Raw genomic sequence first — 16525 nt, 5'->3', positions numbered from 1 at the left:
ATCCCTACTATATTTAATTGTATACATGTACTCACTATGGCTTTTGTATTCTAATTTAAACTCAGTCTCTTCAAGTCTCTTTTTGTGGGGGCATCCGTCAACTTGCTCATCCGGTGACGTAACTATGAAATCGCTGGTGTTTCCAAAAGGTTCTCTGCGTGGCAGCTGTGGAAAGGCCTCCATTGTTCAAAGGTCAGGCAAGATGCAGCGGTGATGGCGGTTGTAGACATGGTCCTTATATCCCAAGGCATGCGCATGAGGGCTCAGATGTCCAATCTACATATGTGCTGGGGTGTTGCATCAGGTGTGTGTGTGTGTGTGTGTGTGTGTGTGCGTGTGTGTATGTGTGTGTGTGTGTGTGTGTGTCTTTATCATGTTGTGGGGACCAGGACCTGAGAGCACACTCACGGTGTGGGGACCCACAAAATTGTGGGGACCGAAAACCTGGTTATCAAATTCACTGAAAAAAAAGTAAAAAGAATGCCCTTGTGATTAATCATTTTAGTAACAATAATAATATTGAGTACTTTGTCTGATGTTATGTATTCACACTCTCTATTTTCTCTTATCTGCCTTTGTTGAAATGCTAAAGACAGAAGGTGGTATAGCATTGTGCGCATACGAAAAAAAAAAAAAAATCAGACTTGGCTACAGTGAATATGTACAAATAGACAATGTCACTGGAGGCTAACTCTTTGATTAGCTGCTGACACTAAGCTACATTAGATTTATGGTTTGATCCTGGTGTTGAAGCTGCATCATGGCCACTTTCACACATATTTCAGGATATCAGTGGGCAGTTTGAGCTCTTGTTGGCAGAGCTGGGATCACATGTGAGGAGGCCGAGAATAATTTCAGAGAGCCGAGTAACCCGGAGCAGCATGTAGCTGTGAGTCTGAGGTAAAATGGTATGATTTTATTGTTCCCACATCACTGTATATTCAGTTGGTGCATGTTTTGAGCTATGAACTCACATGTTGCTAAATGCAGCGCTCTGATTGGTCACTTGCAAAAGTCAGAAAAATCAAACTTGATCCAAAAAAAATAAATGCCGCAAATTAGTCCTGTGAAATGACGCAGTTGGTGTGAATGGCTGCATTAAAAACCGGTGAGTCCGAAAAATATTTTTAACGTATAAAACATTCGCACAAAATTTACGTGTCCGGTATGTAAAGTCCTTTACTAAATCTACTTAAACCAGAATGTCTTTGTCAGCCTATTTATGACTTAAATGTTACACGTATCTGAATAATAACCAAATATTTGCTGTATCTAACTCAGAATTATTGTAACTTTTGAAAGCATTATGTTGACTCCTGTCTGTGTTAAACATGAAACTGATGGCTGTAATAATTACAATTGAGAACAAGTAAAGGTCCAATTTAGCAGAAGGAAATGGACTTGTTTACAGCCATGCTACTGCAGACGTCATGTTTATCAGAGATATTTGGCTGTAGCTCAAGGGTAGAGCAGGTCACCTTCCATCCATCCATCCATTTTCTTCCGCTTATCCGGGGCCGGGTCGCGGGGGCAGAAGCCTAAGCAGAGAAGCCCAGGCTTCCCTCTCCCCAGCCACCTCCTCCAGCTCATCCGGAGGGACCCCAAGGCGTCCCTTGGGCAGGTCACCTATTAGTTGGAATGTTATAGGTTTGATTCCTGGCTTCTGCCCAATGCAGCTGTTGGCAGAACTAAAAGATTAAAGATTCAATAATTTGTTGCCTTGAATTTGTTTCGTTTAAACCCCAGGCATCATAAAAACATACACAATATGATACAATTAAATGAACCAATAAATACTAAATAAAACAATAAAAGATCATATAAAAAGTCATAAGAACAACACACACAACAACACAACCACAATTGACAGCATGTTATTAAGATTTATAAAAAAATGCTTCCAGGCTGTTGAGAAGTTGGACAGCCTGTAGCTAAGTACTGTTACAAAATTGGGTTATCTGAGAGGGGAGAAAATTAAACAGACAATTAGCTGGGTGGGAAGGATTAACGCGTTAAAAATTTTAACGCATTTTAATCGCACTTTGCACCGTGGAACGTTTCTCAGTACGCGAGTTCCCGGCATACAGATTATATCGACGCACAATGTCCAAATTAGGGGCCGCATCCTGCGAAGGACCCGGTCCACGTCTTTCGCAGCCCACGAACACCACAAAGGCCGGAAGTGAGCGGCTAGCCTTCATATCAGCTGCCGTCACCTCTGCGTAGCTCATGTCACCTAGCAACCGTGAGTGCGAAGCACAGCTGTGTAAAAGCAGCTAAAATTAGTAAAATTAGTTTCTCTGGTATGCATGAAAATTTTTGTACACAATCCTCAGATCCTCCTGGTCAGAAAAGGCAATCAGACCTATGCCCAATTTTGCACGCCACACGCGCCACCACACCGCAAATGTGCGTTGCGTTTATATGGGGAGCCAACAATTTACTTTCTCAGACATGCATGCAATTCGAGACAAACATTCTTTACCCCAGCACGATCAAAAAAGTCAATGACACCCATGTCCACATTCCCACAGGAAATCCACTAGCTTGGCTTGAAATTCTGTTTTTGCCAATTTTGCACTGTTGGACACCTCGTATTTGCGCGAACTTCTCCTAGGGCATTTGACCCACTAAACCCAAAATGGCTCAGCATTATCTAGAGACATGGGGCATCCAAAGTTATCGAAGGCTTCGTATTCAATTCAACGGGCTTGTCACACGAGGCCCCTGAATTTGGCATTCGTTTGACCAAAAATTTCTGTCCTCTTTCCTGCCATCAATCGCTCGTGCTTTGCCCGATCTGCCCCAAAATGGAATCATTTATGAACACACCTACACTGAATCCATACGTGGAGAAACAATGGCGATTGCTGCAATAGCGCCCCCTGCAGAAGAAACTGAAATTTTGTATGGAGGTCCACCGCATTGGTTTCTTTGAAATGCATGAAAATTTTTTTACATGTTCTTCAGATACTCCTGATCAGAAAAGTCAATCAGACCTATGCCCTATTTTGCACGCTGCAGCCGTGACCACCACCCCAATGTCAAGATGACATCATTATGGAGAAACCACAACCTTCTCACACGTATTGCGCAATCACTCACGCACTCTTTCTGCACTTTGCTTGCAATTTCCTTTCCCTTATGTACTGGACAAGACTTAATTTAGATTTGTGGATTCAGAGCAACAAGTGCACTAGTGCCCCCTACAGATGGAACAAAATCATTAGATGGTGGGAATCACATTTAGGTTTTCTGAAATGCATGACAAAAAGGTAGAAAACTTCGCAACAGTCAAATAGATAGATTCAACAGTGTTATCATGTCCATCCTTGCCAAGATTTTCATCTTTTGCCAGTGGGGATTACATTTGGCAGAACAGGTGGCTCTCTGACAGCTTGAAGGGGGATCTCAGGTGGCTCGCAGGTGGGTTGCAGGCTGTTTGCAGGGCAGGTTGTTCGCAGGGAAGGCAGGTCGCAGGTTGCAGGAGCAGCGGCTCTCGGGCGGCATGCAGTGGGGTTTGCGGGGCTCGCAGGTGGCTGGCTGGAGATTTGCGGAGCTCGTAGGTGGCTCGCTGGGGGTTCGCGGGGGCTCACTTGCGGCTCGCGCTGGGTTTGGCGGTCGCGCACGCAGCGAGGGCCGTAAAACGCCGCTTGCGGCTTTAATTATTTTTCTGTCTTATTTTTACTTTTACTCCCTACATTTTTACACAAGTATCTGTACTTTCTACTTCTCACATTTTCAAACAGACTCATTACTTTAGGTTTAATACGTCTGAGAAAAGTTTGCATTTCGGGTTAAACATCAAACGATCTGAGCCTAAACGGACGAATGACAACATATAAGAGACAATCATACTTGCGTATCCTCCATCCTTGGGGCTTATTGGGTACAAAGGGATTAAATAGGCAAACCCTTATGATTTATGTATCATTTATAGCGCTATAATCAGGGGTTACAGCGGGCTGGACCGAGTCGGTAAGTTGTGCTCGCGGCACATAAACAGGTTAGTTGGCGTTACTGAAGAGGAGCGAGCATGAAGGGAGTAACGTGTGGCAGGTAAATGCAACATTTCTAAATGCTCAACAAATATCAGCAAACACACAAAGTGTGTGTAGTTTGTCACACAGTGTGTCTGCTAGCTAAAAGAAGAGCTGCTGTATTAAAATACTGCAGTTTAGTACATAATAAACAGGTTAGCTTGTTGTCCTGTATTTACAGTAAAGCTCTGTGTTGGTGCACAGAGGCTGTGTTCGTGGTCAGAGTTACAGGTTACATCAGTGCAGCAGAGATGAGTTTGAATCAAAGCTGCTGATGCTGAGATTCATTCACTGAATCCAACATTTCTACAGCCTGTATGCTGTCAGTGTAGGGGATGGAGATCAGCTCAGAGAGCTGTGAAATACTGGGTTACATCTTTGTGAGTTCACTTCATCCACACAGAGCAGTAAACCTCAGAGCAGCAGCAGCAGGTCAGCTGATCACAGCCTGCACACCAACATCATTTACTGCAGCTACAATAGAAAGCTGTGATTCTTCTCCCCATGCAGAGCCACTACAGCTGATCTTAGGGTTCCTCCACCTTCTGAATCCCACTGTAACCCCTGAGTATCCTCATGTTTGTGTTTAGGTGGAGGCACAGTCACCCTCTACTATGGAGGACACAGAGAATAGAGCTGTGTTTAAATTCCGTTTCACAGTTTGTGTCCTACATAACAGATTCAAGTTGAGTGCATTCAGAAGTATTCATATTTAGATTGGAATAATGTTTGTATCTTCATGTATTATTTTATATTATTACAATAATATATAATGAGGTTCAGTTAGCTTTACACAAAAATAGCAGGTAGAAACATCCTCCAAATAGCTGCTTTTACTTTCTTACTTTGAGAATATTTACCTTTTACCAAAGTATTTTTTAACACAAGTACTTGTACTTCTACTTAAGTATAGAATGTCAGTACTTTTTCCTCCTACTGTGGGGCTGACTCAAACTCCCTCCTCAGCTAACAGTTCTGATAAGATGTAGAGTTCATCAGCAGCTCGGTCAGGGAGATCAGTCCAACACAGGTCAGAAGCCATGTGATTCCTAGAGCAGACAATAAAATATAACTGAAAACAGACAAATGTTTCATATATCAGTAACACTTCAGTTTACATCTGCAAAAGGTTTAAAGCTTAGAAAAGGAAATATCATTTTTAATTAAATGATTACATTTTAGTTCAATATAAAGAAATAATATTATGATGCTGAGAGCAGTGTGTGTCAAACAAACAGGAGTAAAAAAAAATTTGTTAAACCAGGAAATAAAAGATAATTATTGTCATTATGACTTATTTAGGTTTTCAGTTGCTTGCTGTAGTGCAGACAAGTGAAGCCCATATTAATTTTATCAGAACTAAAAAATGAACAAGTGAAATTATTGCTGTAACTCCGCCCTCTACCATTGTCTTACTCAGTATGATTTATGACTAATTTTTAACATTAAATGATTCTTGGTGATGGAGGAGTTTCCCTCCTTTCTCTACTTTAGCCATAGTCTCTGCTTTTTCCTTCATCTCCATCAGAGCCTGAACTCGTCCCTTCCAGCCTGGTTTGGCCTCATGTTTCTCTCCTTCAATGAGCATGTCGATGTACTCTGGAGTGGACAGAGGGTTTGGCTTCAGTGCGATCTCTTTGAGTCTGTTCAGACACTCTGCAGATCTCTGCATCAGTTTCACCACCTCATCCTGCAAACGTTTGTACTCTTCCTTCAGTTTATCAGCCACTATCTGAACAGTCATCTTCTCTCCTTTGGCTCTCTGAAACTTTTTTTCCAGCTCTGTTATTGTTCTTTGTTCTTTGACGTCTTCATATCCCCATTTGTACTTCTGATTATAATGTACACTCCAGATACATTTGCCTGGGCACTGAGTACAGCATCCATCTGGTCCTATTGCTCCACACTTGCTTTTATCTTCATCATTTGGTATGGCACAGGGGTAGTGACAGGTGACATGACACTGCTGACAGTTGGTGATGAAGTTTCCACTGTGGGAAATATCCTCCTGAACAGGTTTTTTGACCATAACTTCAAACTCAAAGTTCTCGTTTCTGCTGATCTCTGCTTCACGTTCTTTAAGTTTTTCACTCGTCTCTTTTATCTCCTCCATCTTGGCTAATCCAAGTTTAACCTGTACCTGCAGATTCTCAAATGAATTCTCGAGCTGATTTCTTTCTCTGAGGACCTCCTTTGTCAGTGTCAAACTTTTTGTTTCTATGACATTCAGAGCAGCAAAAAATCTCTTCATGTTTTTTTTCCCCATCTCCCAAAACATCTGATCAAAGCTGCCTTCTTCATCATCATCACTCACACTATCAGCTTCAGGTGATTTGTTGTTTGCAAACAGAGCTGAATTATTGAATTTGAAGTGAGCTGGCTGCCCGTCTTTGGTTTTAGGACATGGGACTCCTGCAGCATTGATCGCCTCTAGAACTGGAGGTTTCTGACCATCTGCAAATGTCACCAGAATCCTGATGTTTTCTGCCACATCTTTGCCAAACATCGAGAGCACTGAATCAAAGAGATATTTCTGTGTTGCTGTGAGTCGTGCTAAAGAAGCCTGAGCTACAAAACACACAGCATCAATGACACTGACACCGTGCTGAGCAGAGAAGAGTCGACGGAGCTGCTCTACAGTCTCTCTGTCTCTTTCTATGCCTCTCGTATCTCCAAATCCTGGAGTGTCCACAACGGTCAGAGAGAACGGGACTGTAAAATCCTCCTGGTGGTGGATTTTGTACACAGTGACTTCAGAGGTCTGACTGTGAGCTTGTGATGCTGACTGATCTTCATCAACTAACTTAAAGCGATAGTCATCCTCCCATTTAACACCTAGAATATAATTGATCATCCCATTGATGAGAGCTGACTTCCCAGCACCAGTTGCTCCAAGAACCATTATAGTGCGACTGGGTTTACTGGACTCTTTCCCAAACCTGAAACTCCTGCATCCAGTTACAGTGAATTCTTTGTCCTTTTCCAGAGGAATCAGATAAACTGGCAGAGATCCTGAATGGGATTTTAGTAGTTTGCTCTTTCTTTTAACAGCATCTGAAATCCTCTTGGGACTATTGTCTTCTTTGAGAAGTCTGAGCATTTCCTGTTTTGATATATGTTAATTATTGAATGTACTGTTAATCTTTCTTTCTTTATAAAATGCTAACTGAGACTTCTGTGTAGTCAGGCTTCTGCTCTTCAGGTGTTCTTCAGGCCCAAATCTGCAAAACATGAAATATACAAAAATACACAGAATTAAACTGATGAAGTTTTTAAATGGTAAAAACTGTGCTTAACAATCTGTACCATCTATCATAAGTGAGAGAAAATGTAAGGCCCTGGAGACAACAGCTCCAGCTTTTACTGTCAACAGTAAGTGAGTTTCCCTTTCCCAGTGAAATCTAAGCACTTTCTCACTTCAGCTGGGTAGTGTAGTGGCAACACTACCTTCTTTGGAACAATAGGTTGGGGGTTTGAATCCTGGCCAGTAAGGGTCCCCAGGCTTGGCCCCTCGTGATACCAAAGCCTACCTCCATGCTGACATTGAAATAACTATTAGTGTTCCAACATCTGCAAGAAGCATCTGCTAACACAACTAATTTAAACTGGGTAATAAAAACCACACCAAATTTCTTAATGCATTTACCTGTCCAAGCTACTCAGGTGTGCCTTTTTCTCTTTTCGAGCTCTCTCAGCAGCACAGGATCCACAGGTGGATTCAGCCTGGAGACTCTGCAATGAGACAGCACCCCAACACTGAGATTCATCGACCTGAGCTTTACCTGCTTTATTTGATTCTTATTTTTAACAAAGCAAAGATCACACATCCCAGCAGTCTGATTTTTGTAAGAAAAAAACAGATGTGGTGCTTCAGTATGGCTCATTTACACATTTGTTGTTTGAGCTAAACAGTTTTCTCATCTTGGTGTCAGAGGGATAACATCATACTCTTATGTTTGTGTGAATGGAGCATCTCCATACAGTGCAGCACACAACAGCCTGTATACAAGGATAACTGCAGGAAAAAGCATACAAAAACTGTAATAAACAATCAATTTCTCTACTTTATTAGAGATTCAAATCATGAATTCATGTGGTAACAAACTGAGGTAAACGATAATACATACATGAGTCAAATGTGTTTATACGTTAAAAACAGAAATGTGTTAAATGCATGTAAATGTAAAAGTGCATTAACGGTACTGAAGTATCTTATAATAACACGTCCTGTTGCAAAGATGCCTGCTGACACATGACACACAGTGTTCTGCAACCTGAAACCTCCCGATGAGTCTAATTCTATAAGCAGATTTCTCCACATGCAGCACAGAGAAATTTCTCCCTGTCACAGAAAAAGTGGAGAGAAAAAAAGTGGCATTTTGAAATTGAATATTTCATGTTTAAACTATTAGGTAAGAAATGCATTTCCTAAACACACATAACTGCACACTGGTTCACTGAGTCATTATGCTGTCAGCTGACATTATTGATGGTCACCCGTCAGCCTCTGAAAGGCTGAATATCTTCAGATTAACTTGTCGTTAAGATTTTTTCTGCCTGGGTGAAAACAGAATAGAGAAAAGCTGGTGGTTCATTTTGAAATATTTAGCCCACCAAAATGTTGCAACTGCTGCTGATTAGCATACAATGTTAAAATAATCATCAGCAGTATGCTCTGAACATGGGAATACAAAATTAGAGAGGTACGGCTTGTTAACACTTCCTGTTAATACTAATTGTTTTGTATTTTCCTTGCAAATAGGTATACAAAGATTTGACTATATGTAATTAATTTTGATATAAAAGTTGATGTATATCAATGCATTTACTGATTACTAATAACAAAAAACACTGAACACTTCAGGGAACCAAACAAAATCTACATGAAGCATTTGTTAACCCTCTCTGATGTGACTCCTAATATTCAAAGTCTCAGGACATTTTTAATTGCGAGTTTATGCTATGGGCCAAATTTAAAATGATAATGTAAAATTATAAAATAGAAACTGAAATGAAATTGTTCTGCAAAAGGCCCGGTGCTTGAGCACCACCTGTGGTCTATTTGTGTACGTGCCTGCAAACAAGTCCAAACACCCCGTGAGATTTAAATAATATTCAAAAAGATCGCAGTTCTACTAAAAGCATGCAGCTATAGTTATAGAGCTCAAAAACAGATGGACACAGTGAAACAACCGCTCAGAGTTTGATAACTTACCAAATAGTTTCCTGCTGACCAGAAAGGGAGCTGAAGCTCTGCTTCACTCTGAGACTCCTTTCCTGCAGCGTGCACACAGTGCGCTCCTTTTATGCAGCGTGAAAACAAATGGCAGAGCACAGTTTGGATGCACTCCAGCAGCACTACACCTACACCTGAAAGAGGGGGAAACAGTTTCTACAGTCACGTGTGAGAAGTATAACTATGGTGGCTTCAGTGCGGGCTGCTTTTGCGTATTTCTCTCTATTTCATTGTCACAAACCTGGCTAGTGATAAAAAGCATTATACGTGGCAGTTTTTTGCGGCGGATGGGTGAACGCGATTTAATGAAAATAAAATATGTGTTACTAACTTGATCTTTAATTAAAGTAGGGTTTTAAAACGTAGTGCATACAACGATGAGCAACACAGCGCCCTGGCTGTTTTCTTAGTTAAAACACCGCATTGAACCGTCGGCCGGTGATCAGCTGACGCGGAGTTTCTGTTGTTTGGATTCATTGTTACAAACCAGGCTAGGAAGAAAAAGCTTTATACAGCAGTTTTTGAGGCGGACGGATTAATGTGCCCGGCTCCGCCAGAGCAAAGACTCATGGGAGTGTTCATGCTGGTGTTTATGTGTTTAGTTACAGCGTCATCAGTTATTCCACTTATGCTGTGTCTGTCTCTCCCTAATTTAATAAAAATAAAATATCTATTACTAACGTGATCTTTAGTTAAAGTAGGTTTTTAAATGTAGTGCATACAATGATGAGCAACACGGCGCCCTGGCTGTTTCTTGGTTAAAACACCACAAACTGAGTGTCTCTCTGACTCCGCCCCTCCTGCTGCACCTGACCACCTGTCTGACACTCCCATTCATTTCCTCTTTCATAAAGTGGCTGTCAGAGCGTCAGAGGAGCGAATTCATCTGCAGACATTTATGTTTCTACGAGCACTGAAATCCCAGTTAGACGTTCATGTTTTTGTACATAATATGAAGCTTTTACAGTCGTTCACTCGTCAACAGGCTGTAAGCACGGAGACAGCGATGATGTCACGGATTTATAATGAGGCAGCTGTCAGACTGTCAGTCAGTTCTTCTGAAACATTTACTGTAGTTACTGCAGCACCACTGTTACATCACACTGATCTGGATGAAGCTGCTGACACAGAGCACACTGTGGATGGAAAAATGTCTGGATCTTAGACATGATGTGAATGTCCGAGTGAAGATGTCTGTAATTCAGAGTATGAATCTCGACATATTTTCCATTGAAAAATCACCTAAATTGTTGATCATTGGTTTTATAACGGATCCGTAATCCGTGTCCGAGTCCACCTGAATTCTCCATTGAAAAAGTAAAGTGAGGCTGATATTCCATCAATAGATTCCATTTTTACTGTATGATTATTCAAACAATTAAATGGCCATAAACTGAACTATCATAAACTGCAGCAAAAACGGCTTTTATTAAATAAACTGACCTGAGGTCAGCTCCCCCCGGGGGTCTGCTGCTGTCTCAGTCTCTAACACACAGGTCGGTCAGTAAACTCAGTCTGAGCTGTTTCTCCACATTTTTATCTTCAATTTCTGTCTCCTGCAGTTTTGATAAATCAGATGTGAAATTAGGATTCAGCTTCATCTAAGGGAGATTTAAGTTTTGTAAATAATGACAGCAGAGATTATAAATGAAATTATATATTTTATAACAAACTTTTATTCTGTCTATGATGATGACAGAGTGGGTCAGGCTGATTAAAGTGACTCGTCATGCTCCACACTGACACGTGCGATCCTCCATCCATCAGATTAAAATGGAGGCTCCACCTTTTATTTACCTGTTGCCATGGTGAATCCTGGGGCCTATTCCAGGAAGCATGTTCAACAAACTGAGTTTAAAAGCAAACTCTGAGTTGATCAACTCTGAGATCGGCAACTCTTAGTTTCCTGTTCCCGAACAGCTGATCAGGGTTAGTTCAATCAGCTCTGTGTATGTTCACAGTGAGTTAGCGCGTTCGTGTGTAAGGATAGAAAGCCATCATCAATGATGCTCTGACACCAGGACTCACCAAGGCAACGGGTAAATAAAGGGCAGATTTTAAATCCATCCATCCATCCATCCATTCTCTTCCGCTTACCCGGGGCCAGGTGGCAGGGGCAGGAACCTAAGCAGAGAAGCCCAGGCTTCCCTCTCCACAGCCACCTCTTCCAGCTCATCTAGCAGGACCCCAAGGCGTTCCCTGGCCAGCCGAGAGATATAATCTGTGTCCAAATTCAGGGGCTGCATCCTTCGAAAGCCACATTTGTAGGCTGATTACGTCATAGCGAGGGGACGCAGGCTGTCCAAATTCAAAGGCTCCTCCAAATGCGGTCGACGATTGTTTCTTTTCTTGAATTTGAAGGATGGGTCCAGTGTATCCTTCGTGGCCTTCCATATCCCATGATTCATTGCGCATCAAAACACAAATACAAAAATGGTGGAGGATAGCGGCCAAAAAGTTTGAAAAATGACTGTTTCTGTGACACAAAATAAACTTTTAAGATGTTTTCAGGCGAGAATGTAAATGTGTAAACCTCAAATGTCAGCTTGCTTTATCAATATATCACTTAATTGCAAAAAGTGTTCCGCTGTTTTCGGAGCTGTCCCTTGCCTCTGCTCTAACAACAGCTCCCCTCACTAGCTGTCAGCTGACCGGGCTATCAAGGCGAGCTTTAGCCGAAGAGAATGCCCTACTGCCACCACATGCTTTTCAAACCCCCGCTGGTTTATAATTCACTCAGATGATCTCTAACGGCTGATGTTTGGTTTATTTCAGTGTTTCATTTGTTCCTCTGCAAATTGGTTTGTCTGTAAATTAAAGTTAAGCATCATAACTGGATAGATTTATTCAACATTAATGTCTCAATATAGTTGGAAATTAATCATTCACTCAGCTGTATTCCTTGATGTTGAAATGTCTTATGCTTCTTTTAACAGCTTATTTTGGTTTGAATTAAAACACAAAATGGAGCAAAAGTTTGTTCTCCATTTAACCAGCTGCTTTTTCACAGTCATGTTTGCTAGGCAACATGAGCTATGCCAAGGTGGGGGCAGGTGACGCAGATATGAAGGCTAGACCGTCCAATTTCAAAGCTGTTCACTTCCGGCCTTTGCGGTCTTTGTGGGCCGCGAAGGACCCGGTCTATGGAGGACGGGTCCTTCGAAGGATGCGGCCCCTGAATTTGGACACAGCTATAATCTCCCCAGCGTGTCCTGGGTCTACCATGAGGCCTCCACCCGGTGGGACATGTCCGAAACACCTCACACAAGAGGTGACCAGGAGGCATCCTAATCAGATGCCCGAGCCACTTCAACTCCTTTTTCGATGTGGAGGAGCAGCGGCTCTACTCTGAGCCCCTCCCGGATGGTCGCACTCCTTACCTTATCTCTAAGGGAGAGGCCAGCCACCCTTAGAAGGAAACTCATTTCTGCCACTTGTATTCGCGATCTTATTCTTTCAGTCACTACCCAAAGCTCGTGACCACAGGTGAGGGTAGAAACGTAGATCGACGGGGGATCGACGGGGGGGAGGCTATGCTGTAGTCACGCGAGACTTTGTGAATCTCGGCAGAATCGTCAATGGCGGCGTGATTCCATTTGCAAACATTTGAGTGATTAGCTTTTTTTCCGCCAATTTATAAAGTAGACAGGCTTAAAACTAACAAATCTAGATAGTTTTTTCAGCCTAACTTAGGCTGAAAAAACTATCTAGCAAATATGTTTGGCACAACAATGCATTCAGATCACAGTTCTGTTTGCAAGATCTGCCAGACATGACAGGCAAAAAAAAAAAAAAAAAAAAAAAGAAACGTAGATCGACCGGTAAATCGACAGCTTCACATTTACACTAAGCTCCCTCTTCACCATGACAGACCGGTGCAGCGTCCGCATCACTGCAGAAGCAGCCCCGATCCGTCTGTCGATCTCCTGCTCCCTTCTCTCGTCACTCATGAACAAGCCCCTGAGATACTTGAACTCCTCCACTTGGGGCAAGAACTCGTTCCTGAGCCGGAGAGGGCACTCCACCCTTTTCTGGCTGAGGACCATGGCCTCAGACTTAGAGGTGCTGATTCTCATTCCGGCCGCTTGACACTCGGCTGCAAACCGTTCCACTGCAAGCTGTAGGCCACCCCCTGATGAAGCCAACAGGACCGCATCATCTGCAAAGAGCAGAGATGAGACTCTGAGGCCATCAAAGAAAAAGCCTTCCGCCACCTGGCTATGCCTAGAAATTCTGTCCATAAAAATTATGAACAGAATCGATGACAAAGGGCAGGCCCGATGGAGTCCAACACCCACAGGAAACGAATCCGACTTATTACTGGCTATATGGACAAAGCTCTCACTGCGGTTGTACAGAGACTGAATGACCCGCAACAACGAGCCAGACACCCCATACTCCCACAGGTCCTTCCACAGGATACCCCGAGGGACACGGTCGAATACCTTCTCCAAGTCCACAAACCACATGTAGACTGGTTGGGCAAACTCCCAGGCACACTCGAATATCCTTGAGAGCATAAAGATCTGGTCCAGCGTTCCACGACCAGGATGAAAACCACACACTCACACTCACTCCAAAAAAAAAAAAGAATTTAAACTCCTTCTCCACACCTACAAGGTCTTGAATGATCAGGTCCCATCTTATCTCAAAGACCTCATAGTACCGTCCATCCATCCATCCATTCTCTCCCGCTTATCCGGGGCCGGGTCGCGGGGGCAGGAGCCTAAGCAAAGAAGCCCAGGCTTCCCACTCCCCAGCCACCTCCTCCAGCTCATCCGGAGGGACCCCAAGGTGTTCCCAGGCCAGCCGAGAGATATAATCCCTCCAGCGTGTCCTGGGTCTACCACGGGGCCTCCTCCCAGTGGGACATGCCCGGAATACCTCACCCAAGAGGCGGCCAGGAGGCATCCTAATCAGATGCCCGAGCCACCTCAACTGGCTCTTTTCGATGTGGAGGAGCAGTGGCTCTACTCTGAGCCCCTCCCGGAGGGCCACACTCCTCACCTTATCTCTAAGGGAGAGGCCAGCCACCCTTCGAAGTAAACTCATTTCTGCCGCTTGTATTCGCGAACTTATTCTTTCGGTCACTACCCAAAGCTCGTGACCATAGGTGAGGGTAGGAACGTAGATCGACCAGTAAATCGAGAGCTTCACTTTTACACTAAGCTCCCTCTTCACCACGACAGACCGGTGCAGTGTCCGCATTACTGCAGAGGCAGCCCCGATCCGTCTGTCGATCTCCCGCTCCCTTCTCCCATCACTCGTGAACAAGACCCCGAGATACTTGAACTCATCCACTTGGGGCAAGAACTCGTTCCTGAGCCGGAGAGGATACTCCACCCTTTTCTGACTGAGGACCATGGCCTCAGACTTAGAGGTGCTGATTCTCATGACAGCCGGTTCACACTCGCCTGCGAACCGTTCCACTGCGAGTATGAGGCCACCACCTGATGAAGCCAACAGGACCACATCATCTACCAAGGAAGAAGCCTTCCGCCACCTGGCTACACCTAGAAATTCTGTCCATAAAAATTATGAACAGAATCGATGACAAAGGGCAGCCCTGACGGAGTCCAACACCCACAGGAAACGAGTCCGAATTATTACCGGCTATATGGACCGAGCTCTCACTGCGGTTGTACAAAGACTGAATGGCCCGCAACAACGGGCCAGACACCCCATACTCCCGCAGGACCTCCCACAGGATACCCCAAGCAGCACTTTTGAATGCCTTCTCCAAGTCCAGAAAGCACATGTAGACTGGTTGGGCAAACTCCCACGCACACTCGAATATACTTGAGAGGATAAAGAGCTGGTCCAGCGTTCTATGACCAGGATGAAAACCGCATTGTTCCTCCGGGATCCGAGGTTCAACTAATGAGTGGACCCTTCTTTCCAGCACCCTGGCATAGACCTTTCCAGGGAGGCTGAGGAGTGTGATGCCCCAGCAGTTGGAGCACACCCTCCGGTCTCCCTTCTTGAAGATGGGGACCACCACCCTGGTCTGCCAATCCAATGGCACTACCCCAGATCTCCACGTGATGTTGCAGAAGCATGTCAACCAAGACAGCCCTACAACATCCAGAGCCTTCAGGAACTCAGGGCGAATCTCATCCACCCCAGGGGACCTGCCACCAAGGTTCTTGAAGTATTCCGTCCACATATGACTATAGCCTCAGTTGAAGTCAACAGCACCCCACCCGCAGCAGAGCGTTGCTCTGTGTGAGATGTCGGTGAAACACATAATAAAGTAGCCTACATGGCTGCTGTTTATGATAAACTACAAGTCTTTGTTCAAGGAGCCTAACAGCTATCGTGAAACACGCTGTTGTTTGGGGTAAAAAGGGTTTTTTGTTTTAAAAAGAAGAGTTTATGACTCCCTGGAACCGGATGCACCATCGTTGCGTCTGATATTGTTGCAAGACCACCTGTGTGACTGTCTCACAAATAAAACAGAATTAATGCAGTAATAGAGTAGGAAATATATATACTAGTATCACACTTTTCTTACTAACCATGTTTGTAACAATGAATCCAAACAACAAAACCTCTGTGTCAGCTGATCACCTGGCCAACGGTCCATGCTTTAACATGGAAAAAACCAGAGCCGGCCCGAGGCATAGGCGACATATGCGGCTGCATAGGGTCCCCTGAATACCAGGGGGCCCCCAAGGTCACCCACATTTACGACGAAGTCTCTGGAGCTTGAAAAAGGCGACTGGACTTCTTTTTGTTTCTTGAAGACGTTTCACCTCTCATCCGAAAGGCTTCTTCAGTTCTCAACCAAATGGGGGAGAGACCCAGGTATTTAAACCCCTGTGGGCGTAGTCCCCTGGAGGTGGTTATGACCCTCTATTGATCATGTGCTTGAACACATGTGCCCAGGTGTGCCCCCTTCACACCTGGGCACATGTGTTCAAGCACAGGATCAATAGAGGGTCATAACCACCTCCAGGGGACTACGCCCACAGGGGTTTAAATACCTGGGTCTCTCCACCATTTGGTTGAGAACTGAAGAAGCCTTTCGGATGAGAGGTGAAACGTCTTCAAGAAATAAAACGAAGTCCAGTCGCCTTTTTCAAGCTCCAGAGACTACTATGACCTGGATAACTGAGAATCTACACAGACATTTACGACGAAACTTTGTTCTTTTTTTTAACATCCCAGTGTCCTAAAAAAGAAGAAACTATTCCACCTCTTGATATTTGTACAATTGTAACAACACTAATTTAATGAGTTGCTGACT

The 16525-nt window shown here is 43.8% G+C and overlaps 1 protein-coding gene across 1 annotated transcript; it reads right to left on the bottom strand.

Moving 5' to 3' along the window:
- Positions 1 to 5472: 5472 nt before the first annotated feature.
- Positions 5473 to 9296, bottom strand: LOC115796272 (uncharacterized). The gene is made up of 4 exons (XM_030752597.1): positions 9256 to 9296; positions 8315 to 8382; positions 7687 to 7772; positions 5473 to 7261 (listed from the first exon to the last, which is right to left on the bottom strand). The coding sequence occupies exon 4, from the start codon at positions 7138 to 7140 to the stop codon at positions 5473 to 5475; it is 1668 nt and encodes a 555-aa protein (XP_030608457.1). The 5' UTR covers positions 7141 to 7261; positions 7687 to 7772; positions 8315 to 8382; positions 9256 to 9296.
- Between the last annotated feature and the right edge of the window lie 7229 nt (positions 9297 to 16525).

Source organism: Archocentrus centrarchus, chromosome 17 (assembly GCF_007364275.1).
Source record: "Archocentrus centrarchus isolate MPI-CPG fArcCen1 chromosome 17, fArcCen1, whole genome shotgun sequence".
Classification (NCBI taxonomy): Eukaryota; Metazoa; Chordata; class Actinopteri; order Cichliformes; family Cichlidae; genus Archocentrus; species Archocentrus centrarchus.
This window is presented reverse-complemented; position numbering and strand designations above follow the sequence as displayed.